This window comes from Pygoscelis adeliae, unplaced genomic scaffold (genome assembly GCF_000699105.1).
Source record: "Pygoscelis adeliae isolate BGI_AS28 unplaced genomic scaffold, ASM69910v1 Scaffold78, whole genome shotgun sequence".
NCBI classification, from domain to species: domain Eukaryota; kingdom Metazoa; phylum Chordata; class Aves; order Sphenisciformes; family Spheniscidae; genus Pygoscelis; species Pygoscelis adeliae.
In genome coordinates, this window is record NW_008825409.1 from 1352293 (window position 1) to 1370625 (window position 18333).

Genomic DNA, 18333 nt, shown 5'->3' on the forward strand with positions numbered 1-18333 from the left:
CAGGAAGGTGGACAAGATGGCCAGTCTCTACAACATACATGTCCGCACAGGTTGCTTCTGTAATACAGGAGCCTGCCAGATGCATTTGAATATAAGCAATGGGGACATCCAAAGGAACCTGCAGGTTAGTTTTTGAATGAGATTACATGATATATTGCCTGTAGAAAATACCAAGATTCAGTGACCCAGGAGATATCTTCTGGCTACCAGTTCTGAATTTCGTAAGGATGGGAGGTTTGAAGGGGAGAAAAAAACCAGGCTCTGTATCAAAAAAAAACCCTAATTAGTTAAAAGCTAAAGTAGGTGCACCATGTCCTGTGATTTTGAGTCTCTGCAACTTTAAGAATGAAGGTAAACTTGATATGCTTTCTCTGACCTTTCAACTCAATTGCCATGTTAAAGAACTAAATGAACTGAAATTCAATTCATTGAAATGGGGTGTTGAAAGAAAATCATTTGATGGACCCAAAGCAGTATGTGTTGCTTGTTCTTATTTCATTGGAAAATACGAAATTGTGGCTTCTTGTTCTGATTTGGAATTACATGAAATCCAGACTTCCTGCAGAACAGAAGTTCCTGGACGATTCATCTCATGTTGTTCCTTAAGTATCCTTAATTGTACTTAATAATGTTCAAGTATTATAGACCTATTGCTGTTGGATGTTACAGTTTAAAAGGCATACACAAATTGGACAAGAAACAATACATGAGAATGCACAGTGAATTTCAGAGAGTGAAGTAAATTTAGATGACATCTACCTAGATTACTAGTGTGTTAGATTGTTAGAACATGAACGTAAAGACTGTTTTCTAGATTACTAATATTTTCCATAAATTGTCATTAGAAGAAGTGTAGCAGGATGTATTACAATGAAGTGGGGGAGGCTTCATGTCTGCATATTTGTCAGAGTTTGAAATTACTGTAAATTAATACAGAACAATCCAAAATGTTATTAATGGTATTCTTCAAAAGCTAAAAAATTATAATGGCTGTATTGATATTGTAGCTCCTTTATAATTTCACAGAGACATTTAGATAACTTCTGCAAACACATTTATATGCAAGATTGATAGCACAAGTTCTTAAAGGGGGAGAGCTCTTTAATACCTTCCTTGACAAAATGGTGCTTTTATTTACAACGGAAAGCTCCGTGTCCATAGCCTCCTCATGCATAATCTGTCTAAGAGCAGGTGGGTGATGCTTGAATTTTCGAGGGGGAGCAGGTTCCCCAAGATACTCTGAGAAAGGAAAAAAAGGTCTACCCTTCTGCTGAAGTGCAAAAAGCCAATGACCAGCTGCAACGCTCCTGGATCTCTTTATATAGGGAGGATTTTGCTAAGGAGTAGGTGGCCTCTTATAGGTCTGTATCATGTTAATAAAGCTGTTAAAACAGCTTTAAAACATCATGTTAAAAACATTTAAATGGGGGTAGGCCAAACCCGAACTTATAAAGAGACACTTAATCTGCCAAAAGTGGTATGATGAGGTGGTGCAGTCAAGCAGTCATTATTTTGGGACATTCTCATCAGTCCTTTGAGAAGGATCTGGATGAGTTATTGACATTACCGTGTAGGGGAAAGCATCTTCTATCACATTTATTTGCACATATACTTTGATTTCGCGTTTTTCGGGGGTGCTGACTGTATTCTTCCTTCCCTGATGAAGATTTCCATGTATAAAATGCCTGTGAGGGAGGACTTTCTGACCTCAAGGGTCCCTGGAGAAGTGTGGTTAGTTTCTTAGGATGTTAGGTAGGAACTCGTTTACTGATTTGCACAGCAGGAACCTCTCTGCTCAGTCAATCAATCAATACTTGGCAGAAGGGTTACATGTATATTAACAGATGCAACCTAATTTTGCAAATGTTGCTTCTGCTCTATTGTCAAGGACAAAAACTACATCACACGGCATTAAAATATTTACTACTGTATTGCATGCTTTGACATAGAGGGGTTTTTTTTATTTCTCCTTGCATAAATGGCATCTGTGTTCATTGAACTGTGACATTTCTTGCTTAAAAAAGCTCTCATGTACATAATCTATTCACACTCCATTTTTATGTAACAGAAATGCATAAACAAATGAAATTCTGAGGGGGAGGGGGGGAAAACAGCTGCTGCACTTACAGGAATTAGGATGCTGGCTTAGGACTAAATCTTGCGTCCGTCAGTGAGATAATGTTAGATGGATGAACAAAGGGGGTCTCTAGCTTATCTCACTGGAGGTGAGTGGCAGCATTCACTGACCCACTTACTGAAGGAGAAACTTCTACTCTAAGGGAGAGTTTTCCAGAGAGTGCTGTATGAAAGACACATCAAATTATGTGGAGGTCACTATTAGGGTATTTGAAGCATTTTTCAACAAAGATTTTTCATGAGTGGCAACCTGTGTTCTTCAAAGAAGGAAATGTTAGGGGGAAGGCTAGTTCCTTCCATCCTGAAAGCAACGTGTTGACTGGATCAGCAAGACAGATTTACTGCATATCCCAATGACAAGGAAAGTCACTTTGGATGTTGAAGCTCTAGATTCAAGTCTCTGCTTTGCTAATATCCCAGACCAGTTCTTAGCTGTATAGCTATCCATTGGAATATTTAACACAAGCCGTGAATAAGCACTGATAGTATGAAATCGAACTGTTCTGACAGCAAATATCAAGAAAACTGCCCCAGAAAATCAGCGGTCTCGTGGTTTGTTCACTTATCTGAATGTAATATCCCAGTTTAAATCCCAGTGAACTATGCAGACGAGACTGGAATATACCTGGAGACTGCCCTAGCTAACGGGCCATCCTGGGACATAAGAACTTTTTCTGATTCTTGACATGTTTTTGAGAAGTCTCTCTTGCCTTAGGGTAGAATAGGACAAGCATCTCAGAATTATCTTCTTTCCAGCTTGAGTAAGTAATAAGATAGTTGGGATATTTTTCTCCATTTTCTCTTTGTATTCGTGAGTTAACTTTGTATGTTTGAAAACAGTTTCTCAGGTTAGAATTAAAAGACTTGTTAATAACTATGTAAAATTAGAGGGAAATAAAGCAAAGTTTGTCATAATAGCTCTCTGGTTTTCTTCCTATTTCAAACTAGGCCGGCCATGTCTGTGGAGATGATATAGACCTAGTTGATGGACGTCCCACTGGTTCTGTGAGAATATCCTTTGGCTACATGTCTTCTTTTGAAGATGCACAGACTTTCTTGAAATTTATCATAGCCACCAGACTCTCCAAGTCGGACACTGACATTCCCTTCCAGTCCTCTGTTACAAAGCTGATGACAGAGTCTGTCCCAGATGACCACCCTTCCTTTAACAATGCAGATAAATTGTGTCTGATACCACGGATCTCAGACAGAGAACTCAGGAATAATTCGTCTGCGACAAAGACAACTGTCAGCTGGCAGCCACCGGAGGCTGAGGCAGAAAGCATAAGGGCAGCTGTTTCTGAGACTGCAGTACCAACATGTAGAAGAGGTGGCAAGCCCATCACTGTCACCAACATTTACCTCTACCCAATCAAATCCTGCTCTGCATTTGAGGTATACACTTTGAATCATTCTTAAATATTCATCTCAACCATGTGTTTTTCCTTACCCCTCTCGGACCTGTCAACCAGGAATAGCATGTGCGTGAGATATTAGGAAAGCAGTATGTGGGTACCCGTTTTTCCTTTTCTCCAGTTTCTAGGATCTAGTCCTGCATGCTAAGGTACTTTGAAGGATTTTCAATTAGACCGAAGTTGCAGGATGCAAATGTGTCTTCTGCTCTCCCCTCCCCCCCAACAGACAAATCGGCACATAATATGCAGTCTTGAAGAAAATAGTTGGATTTGCAAAACTTGACTAAAATATAATCAAGTAATTAGTATGCTTTTACAGAACAACATGTGATGGACTTGTAGGCATTGATGGGTAGGCAGCAATTGAGAAATAACTTGATTAACATGTTATAATTGAGAGGAGGCTGATTTACATTACAAAGAAATGTTATCATTAAAAATACATTTGCAACAGAAATATGACATTTAAGTGTTGCTGCACTATTTGAAAGTTCACTCTTTGAAGATTTTAATTGCTTTTTTACCAAGTTAATAATATCGTCACCTTAGCTGTGACTTTTTTTTTTAAATAATGCATAATGAAATAGGTATATGGCCCACACATGACCTAGAATGTGACTCTGCTTAGTACCATACTGGGAAGTGATTTAATGAATGCCAATATCCAGTATAACTTTCCCTATGAAAACTTGCCGGTGTAGGTCACTGTCTCACATCTGAGTGAAAATTGGGGTCAAATCCAGTGACAAATCACCTGCATTTAAAATATGGCTTCTCAACTGATTTGATCATGATTTATTATTTTTTTTTCTTAATGCAAAAAAAGGCTGGGGAATTAAAGCAAAGATTGTTAAATGATCAACAAAACATCTGTATTTTTAAATTCGGTTTGGCTTATGATGCCTTTAATTCAGAGGCACAATTTCGAGCATTAAATGAGACCTGAACAATTTCCATGCCTTATTAACCTCCCACTAAATCAAACTGTTTATAAAATCAAAGTAATCCCACATTTCATGTGAAAACGTTTTAACCTTTGTTTAAGTGTTGCAGTTATTATAGCTGTATTACAGAAGCCCACTGCAGAAGCTGCTGAAATATGTCGTAGCAGTATTCGGGCCCCTTTGGGGTTAAATTCTATTTTTAACGTGCAGGCTGGTGTTGTGAGATACATACCACAACATTCAGTGCTAGGAAGGCTTTGAAGTGATTGTGCTCAGGAGCAGGTAAGACGTACCTCAGCATTAAAGACAGCTTATGTTTCCCCACAAGCTGAGCCAGGTTTCTTCTCTTCAAGCTCTGTGAGGGGAAACGACGTTAGGTGATAAATTCGTACAAACCTGGTACTCCCTGGCAGACAGAACTGCAATTTTATATGGAGGTAGAAAATCCCTATTCCTCATGCATACTTCTTGGGCATGTGTTAATGGGCCCAGCGTGAAAGCAGGGTTCGTCTTACTCTTACAGCTTACCCCTCCAAAGTTAGATAGTATTCTGTAAGCAGTGAGACATGGATACCTGCTAATTCATCTTACCGTAAAACAGGCATCTGCAGTAGGAAAAATGAATATTTCTGTCTCCTTCTATTGACTACAGGGGAAATCCGAGGCAACTTTGATTACACAGTTAACATTAGCTGATTTGAATAGTTTAAAAATACAGATATTAAAATAGCAACTATATATATTATAAGGTTTAGTTTTGCATGCCTAGAATAATTTTTGAAGTCTAGTGTATTCTGGTTTGATATTTTTTGATAATAAAGTATCAGCCACATTAAAACCCAGTAAGCTAAGCACTGTCAGAGCCTGTATTGCCAGAGAGTAATATACAATTAAATATATACTGGCTTTAGTACATGATATTGGAAGGGTCTGGAAGTTCACTATCAATAGCATTTAATTCTTCTCCTCCTCTTCTCAAAGAGCATTTTTTTGCATTTCCACTTAGTTCATAGAAGATACATGAGTACATGTGAAAGAACAGTAGAAGTTGACCTGATAGATACTATGAAAAAGGGCTTTCAATGCATAAGGAGAGCAGGCCAGGAGGTGAGGCCAAAAGATTGATTGATTTTCATTATTTTCAATATTGAAGTAAATCCCCAAAGAAAATGTGTTTGCTTTCATGATCTTCTTCCTGTCCACCAGGCGTTCTTCAGGTTTTTTTTCCCAAAGGTCTGAGTGACACTTCTAGTGTCTGTCGTACATTTATAACCAGCCTGTGAAAGATCTGTCAATCTCATTGTCTGCCTATAGAAGCGGTGCAAATGGCAACTTACAGCCCACCGCTTGTAATGAACTTTAAAAATCAGTTAATCCCATTCTAAATCAAGCAGTGGCTTGGTCTCTTCCCAATGGCTAAAAGTAGAATAGAAAGCCAGTGCTGCCAGAACCCACATCATCACTAACTGCAGAGTGCATCACCTTCCACAAATCTAGGTATGTCATTACTGCAACTTCAGCCTGTATCACTTTGAAAGGGGAAAATAACCTATGCCACATGGCACTGGAGTTTGAAGCAAGACATGCTAGAGAAACCTTACCACAATTAAATGGAATCAGATCCTGAAAATCATTTTGCCTTTTAAAATATTGATTATACCAGCATTTCTAGGCTTTATCATGAAAAGATTGAATCCCATAGAAAAGTATTACTTTGCAAGTCTTTTGGTGGTCTTCGTCATACAGACCTCACACTTAACATTATATTATCTCCTTACTTTAGTGAACTCATAAACTTCTGAAGTAATAATCATGTAGCTTGTAGTTTCCTTGGTCTTCAGTTAGAAGCCAAGAATTGAAATTCAGTTTCATATTTTAAATCTAAAATACCTTTAGATGCTTTGTAGTTGTTGGAAATGTAGAAAAGTATTTTCCCAATTAAAAATTTGATCTCCTGTTTTATCAGTTATAAGGTAGCTCTAAGCTAGTTGATGTGGAAAGGTGAAAGTTGTGTAGATATTGGGCGGCTTGTACTTGGGTACTTGAGATCAGAAACTCATAGATTTGTCAGTTCAAGTGCAGGCCTCCAGCTGGTATGGTAGGTCAGACCTTTAGCATGTGTAGTAAATGGGCTTTATTGTAAGTACATGATTGCTTGCGTTTGCCTAAAATAGTATGTGCAGTGGAAAATTCCAGCTAACTGTGTGTGCAGGACTCAGCCTGTCTGCCAGTGAAGTCTGCCTGCTGACTTACTGGTTGCAGGATAGATTACTTGATTAGTGTAAGTAATTGATCCTCAAACTTGATGAGGATATGAGTACAAATTCACAGCGGTTTGATCTCCTCTTTAGAGTCACATAATCTCCCCCTCTCCTAAACTCTTGATTTCTCTGCTCTATTCTAAGTGTTTTAGTATGGGAGGTGCTTGACCTCCAGAGAAAATGAGAGTGCAGAGTGCTTTGGCAGCTGGGAGGATGAAACTTGGCATGAAGATCATCAGCTCACTGCAGGTTGGTTAGTTCCTACAGCATGTGCATTTTATAAAGTGTTCCTGGCCACGGGACGGTTTCTGTTCAGTGTTGTTCCATGGGGTTTGTACACAAGAGGCAGGAAACAGAGGGCAGACTATCCTAACTCAACTTCTTAAATGCACTTTCTTTTCCCTACGATTATTTTATTAAATGGGGAGAAGCAGAGAAGAGGAGTAAACTCTATCCCAGATCACTTTTTTCTTCTTTTCCAACATAAAAATGTGTTTTAAACATGCATTTTTAAATATGAACATCTCTCATGTCGATGAATTTTGCATAATTAGATAATGCAGTGTGCCCGGTGAAAAAGGTTAGGACTTTAAACATTAATAACTTTATTATTCGTGCAGTAGATTTCAGAGCATAAAAATTGCATCTCAACACAGAAGACAAATTAGCTTTTAATTTAAAATACAATGCAAATTCCTAGTGATCAGTGGATAAATTATATGTAAGACCACTAACATTTTTAAACTTGCATAATTTAAAACCTATTCAGTGATTCCTTTAATGTGTTCGAAAATTGCGTTAGCCTTCATGATGACATTACTGTGAACTATGGAAAAATGCAGCCCAAAATGTTTTAAAGAAAATTCTGAAAAAAACAAAAACATGTTTTTGCAATGAATATTTTTACATTACAGGAAGAAAAATGGACTAAAGCAGACAGGATAATACCATGTACTGGCTGTACTATGCAGCGATCCTTGCTTATGACAGGTAGAGAAGACCTTATGTTGGATGATTAGCCCATCTGCCATGCTGGGAACGGAGGTGTAGGCTAGTATCTATCAGTAAAATCATGGTGTCCGTGATTTCCTTCTGTCCTCCCCCTTCTAATTTGTCTCAGTAGTCAAAGATGGCCAGACAACTTCATGGAATCAAGTTAGAAGCTATGTAATACAGTATTGGTTACTGCAATGTGTGCTAACCTGTTTTATTTTACTTCGCAGTAAGCTTCATTGGTTGCTTTGCTTCACTGTGTTGGTTGCCGGAATATAGGTATTTAGTGACATTTGAGTGCCCTGACTGACCTCCTGCTGCTGTCCACCAGGATCATCTTTGCAGCCTGTGTCATTTCTGCTAGCCCTGGACAAACATCTCAGATGTAATCCAAGGGAGCCAAATTGAACCACTCTTCTCGTGTCTCAAATGAAAGCAGGGCAGGCAGAATTTGCTTGGACTGCTCTAATTCAGTTGCTTGCAATCATTTAACGATCCCTTCAGCCTCTTCGAAATAATGGTGGGAGACGGTCTGCACAGGTCGCATGCCTCAGTACTAAGAATAGAAATGTATGTGTTCTTCCATGTTCATCTCCAGTATCGGTATTAGCAACAAACCAGCTCTGACTGTTTCATGATCGTCTGTGACTCTCTGACCAAGGCAGGGTACACAGTTATTTTTTTGTTGCAAGTTTATTTATTGGAGTCCTAGCAACATATGCAATACAGTAAGTTGAAAAGTGGAGGGGAAGTAGGGCACTTGACAGTGTACGGGGGACATCCATGAGAGGACAGGGACTCACTGCTGGGCACGTGTATGTATGATTCTTGTTACAAGGACAAATAGCCAGAGGAAGGGGAAAAATGGACTGAGGACCTGTAGTCATGTGCTGCATCTCAGAGTGGAGCGTGGAGTTACTTGCCATTGTTTTGGACCTACCAGGGGTATTTTGAATGGAAGGTGTTGGTTATTTCCAAGTATCCACTACCTAGTCAGCTGAGCTTTCCCCACAATGCCTATCAGCATGTAAGAATTAGCTGAAGCTCTGATTAAAGAGAAGATGTTTTGTTTTGCTCATAAAACCTCTTACCTTCAGTGAAGGGTAAGCAAACACTTAAGCTATTTCCTGGATAAGATTGCTGTCCTGAAGTGGCACCAAAACAACTGAATGCTACAATAGGGAGCTAGGAATCATTGTCTTCATGCTCTTTTTCTATTTTTTTGCTCTTTTAGTTTATTCTGCTCATTATGTCTTGTAAATCGTGTAAAGATCTGTTGGATCCATGAGAGGATGTATTACCGATTAGTGATCTTCTCTTTTGGAAGGGAGATTTGTTAGGAGGAAATTCTTGCAGCTCACAGATGATTACCAGCTGTTCAAATGCATTCTGTAATTTAGTTATACAGGATAACAAAAAAATACTGGCCTTTCCAAAGAATAATTTCCAGCAAGGACAAAAGTCTGTTCTTCACCTGATATTGCAGTCTTTGGGCTATGATTCCTCTCCTAAAAAGGCAGAGCGAAGGTTCACATCATTTAGGTGCTGACAGTTTGAGGCGCTTGGACAATGTGGTTTCAGATGACACTGTCAGACCTAAAGTTTCCATTTACTGAATTTTTCATCCATCTCACTTAAAAAACTGCCAAAGAATATTATAAATCAAGTAGGTTGATAAAATATCTTTTAAATTTTTCCAGGTATTTTCTGTGTTCGATACAGTTGATAGCACTGTGGCCAAATTATTTAGAGTTCACCTTTAATGCTTTAATTTTTCGGTTTCAGAGTGCCTGCCCTCAGCTTTCTCTAGTCAGGACGTCAGTGTCAAGCTACTGCTGCAGGCTCCTATAAAACCTGGAAAAGTTTGTAAGAATGGGATATTGTCGTTCTGTGGGGTTTTGGATGGAGCACATGCTAAACAAAAATGTGGTTTTTAATTCATCTAACCAGTGCTTCCAGCCATGCTTTTCTTCAGAGCATCAGGCTGTGCCTGACATATCTTCTTCTCAATACTTTTTGCTGAAGTCTTTTGCCAGTTAATTCACGTGAGCTGTGCTAAGCTTTTCTACAAGAATTCAACAAAGTTCAGCTGTAGTTAACTTTTCTCTGTACTCAACTGTGACTAGAAAGCATACAAGTTGAAGCAATATGTTTAAATGCCCTGCTTTATGTTAAAAGAATGGTATTAATATTTTAACATTCTGAAGGAGAAAGCAGTTATTAATATCACCCAAAGGCATTACTAAAATTGCTCTCTTTTTGGATTTCAAGATTACCATCTGTGTAGCATCAGTAACAGATGTTCTTTTCACCAGAAAAATGTACATGAAAGCAAGGACAATATGCTTGTATAGGCTATTGAATGTAAAGAGTGTTATAGACGTAATGGAAGAACAGATAGCAAAGGAGACAATGTGTTTTGTTGTAAACGGATCTGGAGAAACTATGATGCTCCTGGCTAAACCAGAAACCTCAGTGGTGGAGGTTTTCTCAAATGGATTCATTGATAAAGTGGTTCCAGTTTTATGAAAAATACGGAAGTTTTTTCAGAATTTTGGATTTTGAATTTCACATTTTTCTTGCTTTTTGTTTGGTTGGTTTTGCCTTAATTCATACAACTCCCATGAAATGTCCATGCTTTGTAAATTAAAAGAAAATTGTTGGGGGGAAACGTCCTGGAAATGGATGAGTGTAAAACTGAAAGCAGTTTTCAGAGTGTTTCAGAGGATGTTTACTCTATTCTCATAGCTCTGTTAAATCAAAGTGTATGATAATATGTAACAAATTATAGTAACCCCATTTTGTTTTCTCAGCTTCGTGCAGTGATATCTTTATCTTTGATTTGCAATTAAGGTTTCTCTTATTAAAGGCTGACATTGGCTTGCACGAGTTTTCCTGATTTCAAAGGACTTCATTAACGGTTTCTTTTCCCTCTTTTCTTTTCAGCATGAATCTATTAATGCAGCTAACATTTTCTAAACCTTTGTATCCACTCCTCATGCTTTTCCAGGTTACAGAATGGCCAGTGGGAAACCAGGGTTTGCTGTATGACCGTAACTGGATGGTTGTAAACCAGAATGGAGTCTGCATGACTCAGAAGCAGGAGCCAAGGTTGTGTCTGGTAAATCCCTCAGTTGATCTGAAGAAAAAGGTTATGGTCATCCAGGCAGAAGGTTAGTAACCAATATTCTTTTCTCCTCTTCATTATTCGTGTCAAACTTCTAGACAGAGACACCTGCATGCACCCACCAAACTAACGAATGCTGTGTACGCTTACTGACTGCAGGGACAAATTCTGCTACCAGCTGTGGGCAACGAAAGCCTAGGCTGTAATATACAGCCCTGGGTAGTTTCCTAGCTTGTTGTTGGGCGGGCAGAGAGTAGACAGTGACTCCCTGTGTGCAATCATAAAGTGGATGCTCCAGGAAGGAGTAATGAATTGAAAGATGTGGAAATTTACTGACTAGTCTCTCTCTCCACATCATGAAGTCCATTAGCCTGAAGGGACTGTTATTGCTGCAAAGGTAAAGGAATAGGAGTCTAACATCAAACACCCTGGCCAAAGACCTTCCCATTTTATAGCTTTCCTCCTCCTTCCAGCTGTGGGACTCGAGGGGTAGAGTCTTCAGTGGAAATTAGTATGAATTAAGATACGGACCAGGTGTTATTTAGCTCAGTTAAATACTTGCACTAGCAGGCAAATATTTCATGATGTTTGGGCTTCTCTGGATTCATCAAAACCCTTTTTATTCTCTGCTGAGGGGAAAAAAAAGAAAAAACTTACAGAAAGTATTACAGAAAGCCCTTTGCTACTTGGGGGTGCAAATTATTTATTTTGCTAACAGTGCTGTTAGCACTGAACGCTGGAACAGGTTTGTATTCCACAAAAGTCATTATTAATGCCAAGTTTGCACGTCTGAATGGTGTTCATTGTTTCCCTGGGGTCTAACATTTACTCAGCCTGTATGTCTTAACCATTAATAATATATGTGCTCACATTTTCAGCAGCTAGAGCAAAACAAGGGAACTTACATTCAGATTTTTCACCCTTTATTAGAAATCCATATGAGTGGATATGTAACTACAGTCTCCTTTCTGTTTGTACATTACAGTTGTTGTCCTCTCCAGCTGTCTGAGCACTTTCCATAAAATTAAGTCTGACCAGTTGATTTCTTTTGTCTGGAATAGGCTTGTCAAATGTACATTTGGGTACTTCCACTAGTCTTGTGTGATTCTGTGTGTTTCAGATCCCGAACAATCTAGCCTCTTCTTAGGGATTCCAGACTGGCTCATTGGCACAAATGCTGCTATTTTCCACTCCTCCCTTTGTAATCTTTCTTTGAAAAGGTATTGTTAATTCATGTCAATTCTATGTGGAGCACCTTGCACCTCAACTTTTTGTAGTACAGTTGCATAGAGAGTCTTCTCTCACAACTTTTAAATTACCAAGTGCTTCAGAACTAATTATTTCTAGAAATTCAGTTCCTTTCCATCTCTCTTCCTTTCTGCTGGTACCACTTGCTTGCAGCCACAATGTGAAGTCTTGTCCAAACCTTCTCTATTTATCCTTCACATTTTCAGAGGTTCAGCTCTGCTGGGCCTTTTGATTGCTTCATTCTGCTCTTCTAAATATGTTCTTAATTTTTTTCCTTCATAGTACCACATTGTTCAGACAAATGCATATCCATTAGTAAGTTTGTTCATCAATAATATCTGCACTGACATACTTCAGAGAGTCAGGAAGAAGTTTTCTCAGGCAAAAATGACAGTCAAGGAACCCATTTCTCGCTGAGACTTACAACCTCTTGCCATAGTGCCGGGGTGAAATTCACCTTTAAATCCTACATTTTATTTTGTGTCGTTTTTGGAGTTTTCACTGTCATTCACCTTCCTTCCTATGAAAGTGAGAACCATTTCCATCGAGAAGTGATTGACCAAGTCTGTGGATCACTTTTCCAATCCAAATTGATTGATCGGCTCTCCAGTGTGCTCTAACAGAAACATGGTTGTCATTTGTTTATAGCCTGCTTTGGTACAGCCAGTATGTAAGAGTGGAGTCATTTTATTCTTTGTATAACGACTCTAGTTACCAGTAATATTAACCTATAAGGTGGTCTGGGCCCTCTTTTTATAATAGCCATTTTTCACACTCATAGTCTACTTGCAACCTGTGGTATTTTTTTAATGCTTGACAGTGAGATAATGGCTCTCATTTGCTTAGGGAGACTGTTCCAGAGGTTACTGCTCATAAGATAGCACAGTGATGAGAACGCATATGAACTGACAGGGTAGGACTGAGCAGATAAATCTGTAGGAAGTTGTTCCAATATTTATTCTGTTTTCTTTCCTCTTACCTGCAGTCTAAATGCATGATTTGTTTGTTGGTGTTAATTTTTTTTTCTTTATCCCTTCACATACATGGGTCATTGTTATACCTCCCACTTAAACCATTTCATGGCAGACAAATTTAATTTAATAAGTTGACTCTTTCCTTGAAAATTCCATGTTAATCACTGTTGCTTTTGTCACTGCTCTCTCCAGCCTGTCAGTAGTTTGTTGCTAATGTAGGACCTGAAGCCGAACGCCACGTGTGTAGCTGGAGCAGCAATCAGTGCGGTGAGGAGCAGTAGCCCTCTGATGAGCCAGGCTGGCTGTTATGCAGCTCAGAGCCTTCACTGGCCTATGTCTGTGGCTAATGGTATTTCAGATTTGTAGCACTTAGACTGCTAACTACAGCCACCTCCAGGTCTCTTCCAGCTTTGTTGCTCTGCGAGTTTCTTTCTCCCACTGGATGTCTCCTACCCGAACTGCCTTTCCTCAGCTACAGTAGCACGCATCTTTCCGAGAGGAGTTTTCTTTCCTCCAACTCCCCTTCTCCTCCCCCTGCCCTCACACTCCCCGTGTAGTTCCTCTGTTCTTCTCGGTGTGATGGGGACGTTTCTGGTGGTGAGGAGTGGGTGAGGGAGGCCACAGTGGTTAAAAAAAAGAGAAGCAAAACCTTTGAGCTGCACCTTTACTGCACCTCTTGCTCTGCTGGAGGTGAATACCCAGCAGCTCCCAGCTGACCGGGTGACAACTGCAGTCAAGCTAGCTGCCTTCCGCCTGCTCCTCTGCAAGGAGGCTGTAACCGCTCTGCTTTCTCTACCAGTTTCTCTGCTGTCATCTGCGCTTTTCTCATTGTGAGAGCAGGCTGTGGCAATGATCTCCATCTAGAGCGCGCCTTGCTGTCTGGAGGTGTCTCTCCAGTAGAGAGAGACTAAGGCTGGATTAGGTGCCTCTGGTAAGTGCCTAAAGCCCAGTGGGGTGAATCCCACATCGCTGAATTATGTGGCATTCTTAAAGAACGTTTTGCTGTTACACTATTAGATTATGGTGAAGACTTTATCTGTGCCACTTTTAAAACATGAGTCTGTTCTCTCTCCCCCTCCAGGCACATGCTTTCCTCTCCCTCTAGAACTTTTCATTAGTGGAAAATTTGTTTATGGCTATTTTATTTCAGTATGGTTTAATATTCTCTGTCTTCTCTGTCCAACAAAATAAAACTGTCAGCATGATCTAGTGTGACAGTAACTACTTTAATTCCTTTTGCTGAATCCTCCGTGTGCTGAGACACCGCTTCATGTTCTTTCTTTAACCCCTGTGCATAGCATGTCTCCGTAGCCCGTCTAACAGCCAGCCTTGGATGGGCAGACCCACTGTCTGACTGACCTGGCTGTGCGATCCTGCTGTCCCTGTGGGTAGCAAGGACATCAGACTGGGGCTCAGCTGGGCCAAAACTGCTCGAAGGCTTAGGATCCTTCCCTGGCATGCCTGCAAAATTAGTTGGCTTGCATGGCAGCTGGGGAGCTCCAGGTATTCCCCTGATCCCTGAGGAAGGGGGTAAGTGAGAGCAGAAGGAGAGGACGGGCTTGTGCTTGGTCTCTCATTGGCTGTACTTTACTTCCGTAGAGGGAGTGAGATTTTAGTTTCGAGAAACTGCATTTCTGAATTTTGTCAGAATTATTTTCTTTGGCTATATGGTTGTTAACAAGCATTTCCTGTTCTTCTTGACATGAGGAGCGTAACTAACCCTTGCTATCACAGGACCCACTTTGAGAAAATCAGTGTAACTTTAAATAAGCCTCTGTGGAGAAAGACAACATCTTGTATCTCGACTGAAGCAGTTAATGGTTAGGCTCCCAGCAACTTAAAGGAAGGCAGGAGCAAGTGCCTTTATTTCTAGAAGCCGTATTACTTGAGTGGGAATCAAGGGAAATCTTGTTGTCCTACTCAATCAAATGCATGGGGGCACAGATCACACTGGGCTTGTTCCTGACCGACATAAAAGTAAGCCAAACAGGATTTAGCTGAGAATACATTTCTGTAGAAAACTAATTTCTCTCTTTCCATTTTAGCTAACAATCAGCATTACTCTGGCAAGTTGGGCATTAGTTTGCCACTGCACAGAGGGAGAAATTTCGAGTGTTGTGAAGGCCCTTTAAAATATTGGAGTAGAAAGATGCTAGCAAAACTGAGCAACTAATTACACTTTATGGAGTTTATTGTGCCTTCAAATAGTCATGTGTTACTGCCAATAAAAATAATGGGAATTAAGTGCATACACTGATGAAAGAATATACATTAATAGTTTATATTTCAGTCTATTGAAATAACAGACCTCTAATTTTTCTCATTGACTGAAAATAGGAGCTATAAAGACAAGAATAATTTTTTTTATATTAATACTGTGAGCACATCTGTGAATTTTATTATCAAGCAAATGACCATGGAGAATGACAGCTTTTACATTTTAGTAACTGGCAATATTCTGCTTTATTTTTTTGCCTTAAGATAGAATAAAATGGTAATTAACAATGTTTAACTGACCTAAACATCACTGTAAAATGTGTACTGTTCAATAAAAATGTGATACACTTGCTGGTGTATAAAAGCAGGGCTTTTTAAAGCCCTGAGACTCTATTTTAAGAAATTTTGTGAGTATGCCTTGCTTAGAAAGTATTTTTAAAAGATATAACAGCTAAGGATGTGTACAGGAAGAAACCTTTCAAACTTTTCTTTTCCAGGAGGAATGATGCTAATGTTTAATATTTTCAAAGTACAAGAGCATTAGTTCTAGTTTATAAGATGATAACATTGGCTTCTTTTTCAGGTTATTGCAAGCGAGTTCAATGCATTTATTACTGACGTGTTTTATTTTCCTAAGTGAACCTAGCTTTTCCTCCTCTGTCTTCGCTTCTGAAGTCTACTAACATCATTAGCTAAAAAGGGAGTAGACGTCTTTCTGTATTGAAAACTTGCGTGGAACAGAGCTGATAGTTGGGATATAGTGAACCTGAACTACATTTCATTATTCTTCAGAAGAGAATAAAACAATTTGATTTCACCATATGACAGAGCTGATAGAGCTTGATTCTTATTTGTACTATGATAATATAAACAGGAAGTAATGAATGAAATTGAAACATGCTGATATAAAGCTGGGATACAGGAGATCAGTCTTTGCTGCTTTACGTTGCAGTATAATGGAAAAGAGTTGGATTCATTGCAGCCACACAGTAAAACCCTTTGTTCGTCGTTTCAGATTATTGCTTTCAATTAACAGAAAGGAAAATAGTACAGCTTTTCTTTTAGTTCTAGTAAGCCACAGTAGCCCTTCTATCTCTTTGGCTCATTCTGTTCAAGATGAGAAAACTGTGGAAGAAACTGTTAATGTAGATCATTACTAGGGATTCCTCACCTGGTTTAAACTGAGAGATGGATAGATTGGAATAATTCTCTCATTAGTGGTTTCCATACATTTTATCTTTAAATTATTGTAGTTTTACGACACATTGTATTTCTTCCCTTGAACAGTGTGTGCTTATTTTTTCTCTTCCCTGCCCCCACCTCCATCTTTCATCTTTCTGATGACTCCATCCCGGCACTCCAAAATAAAACCAACCCGACAGTGATTAACCTCATCTCCTGATTTGCTAGAGGGGGCACAACAGTGATAAACTCATCCTTTCAACAGAAACCATGACTGAGACAGTAATTCTGTGCCAGCTTCGTTGCCCGAGATACACAGAGAATGAAGTTACTCAAAGCTGAAATTCCTTAATGTGGTTTGGGTACCAAGGTCATCTGCAGCCTTTGCTCTTTGCATTATCATTTGGAGCCACCTGCAGGCAGAGAGTATAATTCTAGCAAAAAGAAAGAGGATTTTTGTCACATGCTATTTGGGAGGCTGCTGTGATTGTGAACAGGTGCAAAAATAAGAACTTTTTTCATGACCCTATGTTTCTGTATAACTGGGGTTTTTTTTAAATATGGTTTGCTCTCTGCCCATCTAGGCATGGACCCAATATCTGTATCACTAGAAGAAAATACAGGAAAAGAGGCTGTGATCTGTGAGAGTAAAGTCTGTTCACACAGGTGAGTGAAAGCGGAGAGGAATCAAAGCTGAAAATCCCTGCAATGACACTCAGGACATGATTGGATGGACACACAGGGGCAGAAGTCCTTAAAAAAAGAGGGGGAGGGTGGAAAGCAATGAATGACTTAGTGGACCAGGAGAAGACATTTAGATAGGTAATTTGACATGCCCAGCATGTCTGGTAGAAAACACGAAAAAATAATAGAAATTAAAAATGGGGGAAAGGACGGTACAAGAGACTGTGATGACTTAGCACTCACATGAGTGAGGGAGATCTTTGGTTTACTTGCTGCAAGGATGAGAAAAGGGAAAGGTGTCCCCAGTTACTTCCAAATGCCAACTGAGGGCCTCAGCACGACTCTAGAATTCAGTTCCTTCATTTGACAGTAATGATGCTGGCAACTTTGCCCATTTCATGCTGTGCAGATTCAAAATTGCTAGAACCCGCCGAGGTTATAAACAGCTTTCCATATTTACAACCCTTTTTAATTTTGTTTTGACCACCCATGTTTGACCACCCATGTCCCCTTAACAATCTTGGGAAGACTGCAGAAATAACATTAACTCTAATCAGGAGACATACCACTTCAGTGAAATATAACATTATGCATAAATTAATTTCCTATCAGTGAACTTAAGTGTTTATCCATCATATTTTCTAAGTACTTCCCAGTCTCATTAAGTTTTCTGAGTGGCAGTGTATCAAGTGCCTTCCTAAAGTACATTTGCATTATCTACTATGTTTCTTTTCACCAAGTCTCTTAGTAAGTCCTAAAAGAGCCACTTACAGATTTACATCTTCTTTTAACCAAGGTATACTAATTCTTTGTAACCCTCTACATTTGCTTCTCTGACGGTAAGACATAAACAAGCCAGCAGAAGGCCTGGCCATTTTCCCCATGGAGCCATGCAAGAAATGATCTTCTCCTTCTTTTCTGCTAGCTATTCAGATGATAAAGAGGATCTTTTTCTCAGAAGTGTATTTCCACAGGTAGTGGAATTCACCCAAGAGTCATTTGTTTTAACCATCTGTCCCACTTCCCTTAGTGTTGACTCATCGTTAGCCTCCCCATGGTTAGCCCATCTATTACAGGCTGTAAAATAGCCTAGGTTATCTTCCTCTCTGTGTGCGTATAATTGGCTGCCACACTATTTATTGTAGCTTGTCT

At 39.4% G+C, this 18333-nt stretch overlaps 1 protein-coding gene across 1 annotated transcript in view; it reads left to right on the forward strand.

The window, feature by feature from the left end:
* Positions 1–18333, forward strand: part of MOCOS (molybdenum cofactor sulfurase) — a 206858-nt gene that overhangs the window by 166497 nt on the left and 22028 nt on the right. Inside the window, exons 7-10 of the mRNA XM_009330479.1 lie at positions 8–124; positions 3085–3531; positions 10760–10922; positions 17082–17163. Coding sequence (XP_009328754.1) covers positions 8–124; positions 3085–3531; positions 10760–10922; positions 17082–17163 — 809 coding nt within the window. The remainder of the gene's footprint in view (positions 1–7; positions 125–3084; positions 3532–10759; positions 10923–17081; positions 17164–18333) is intronic.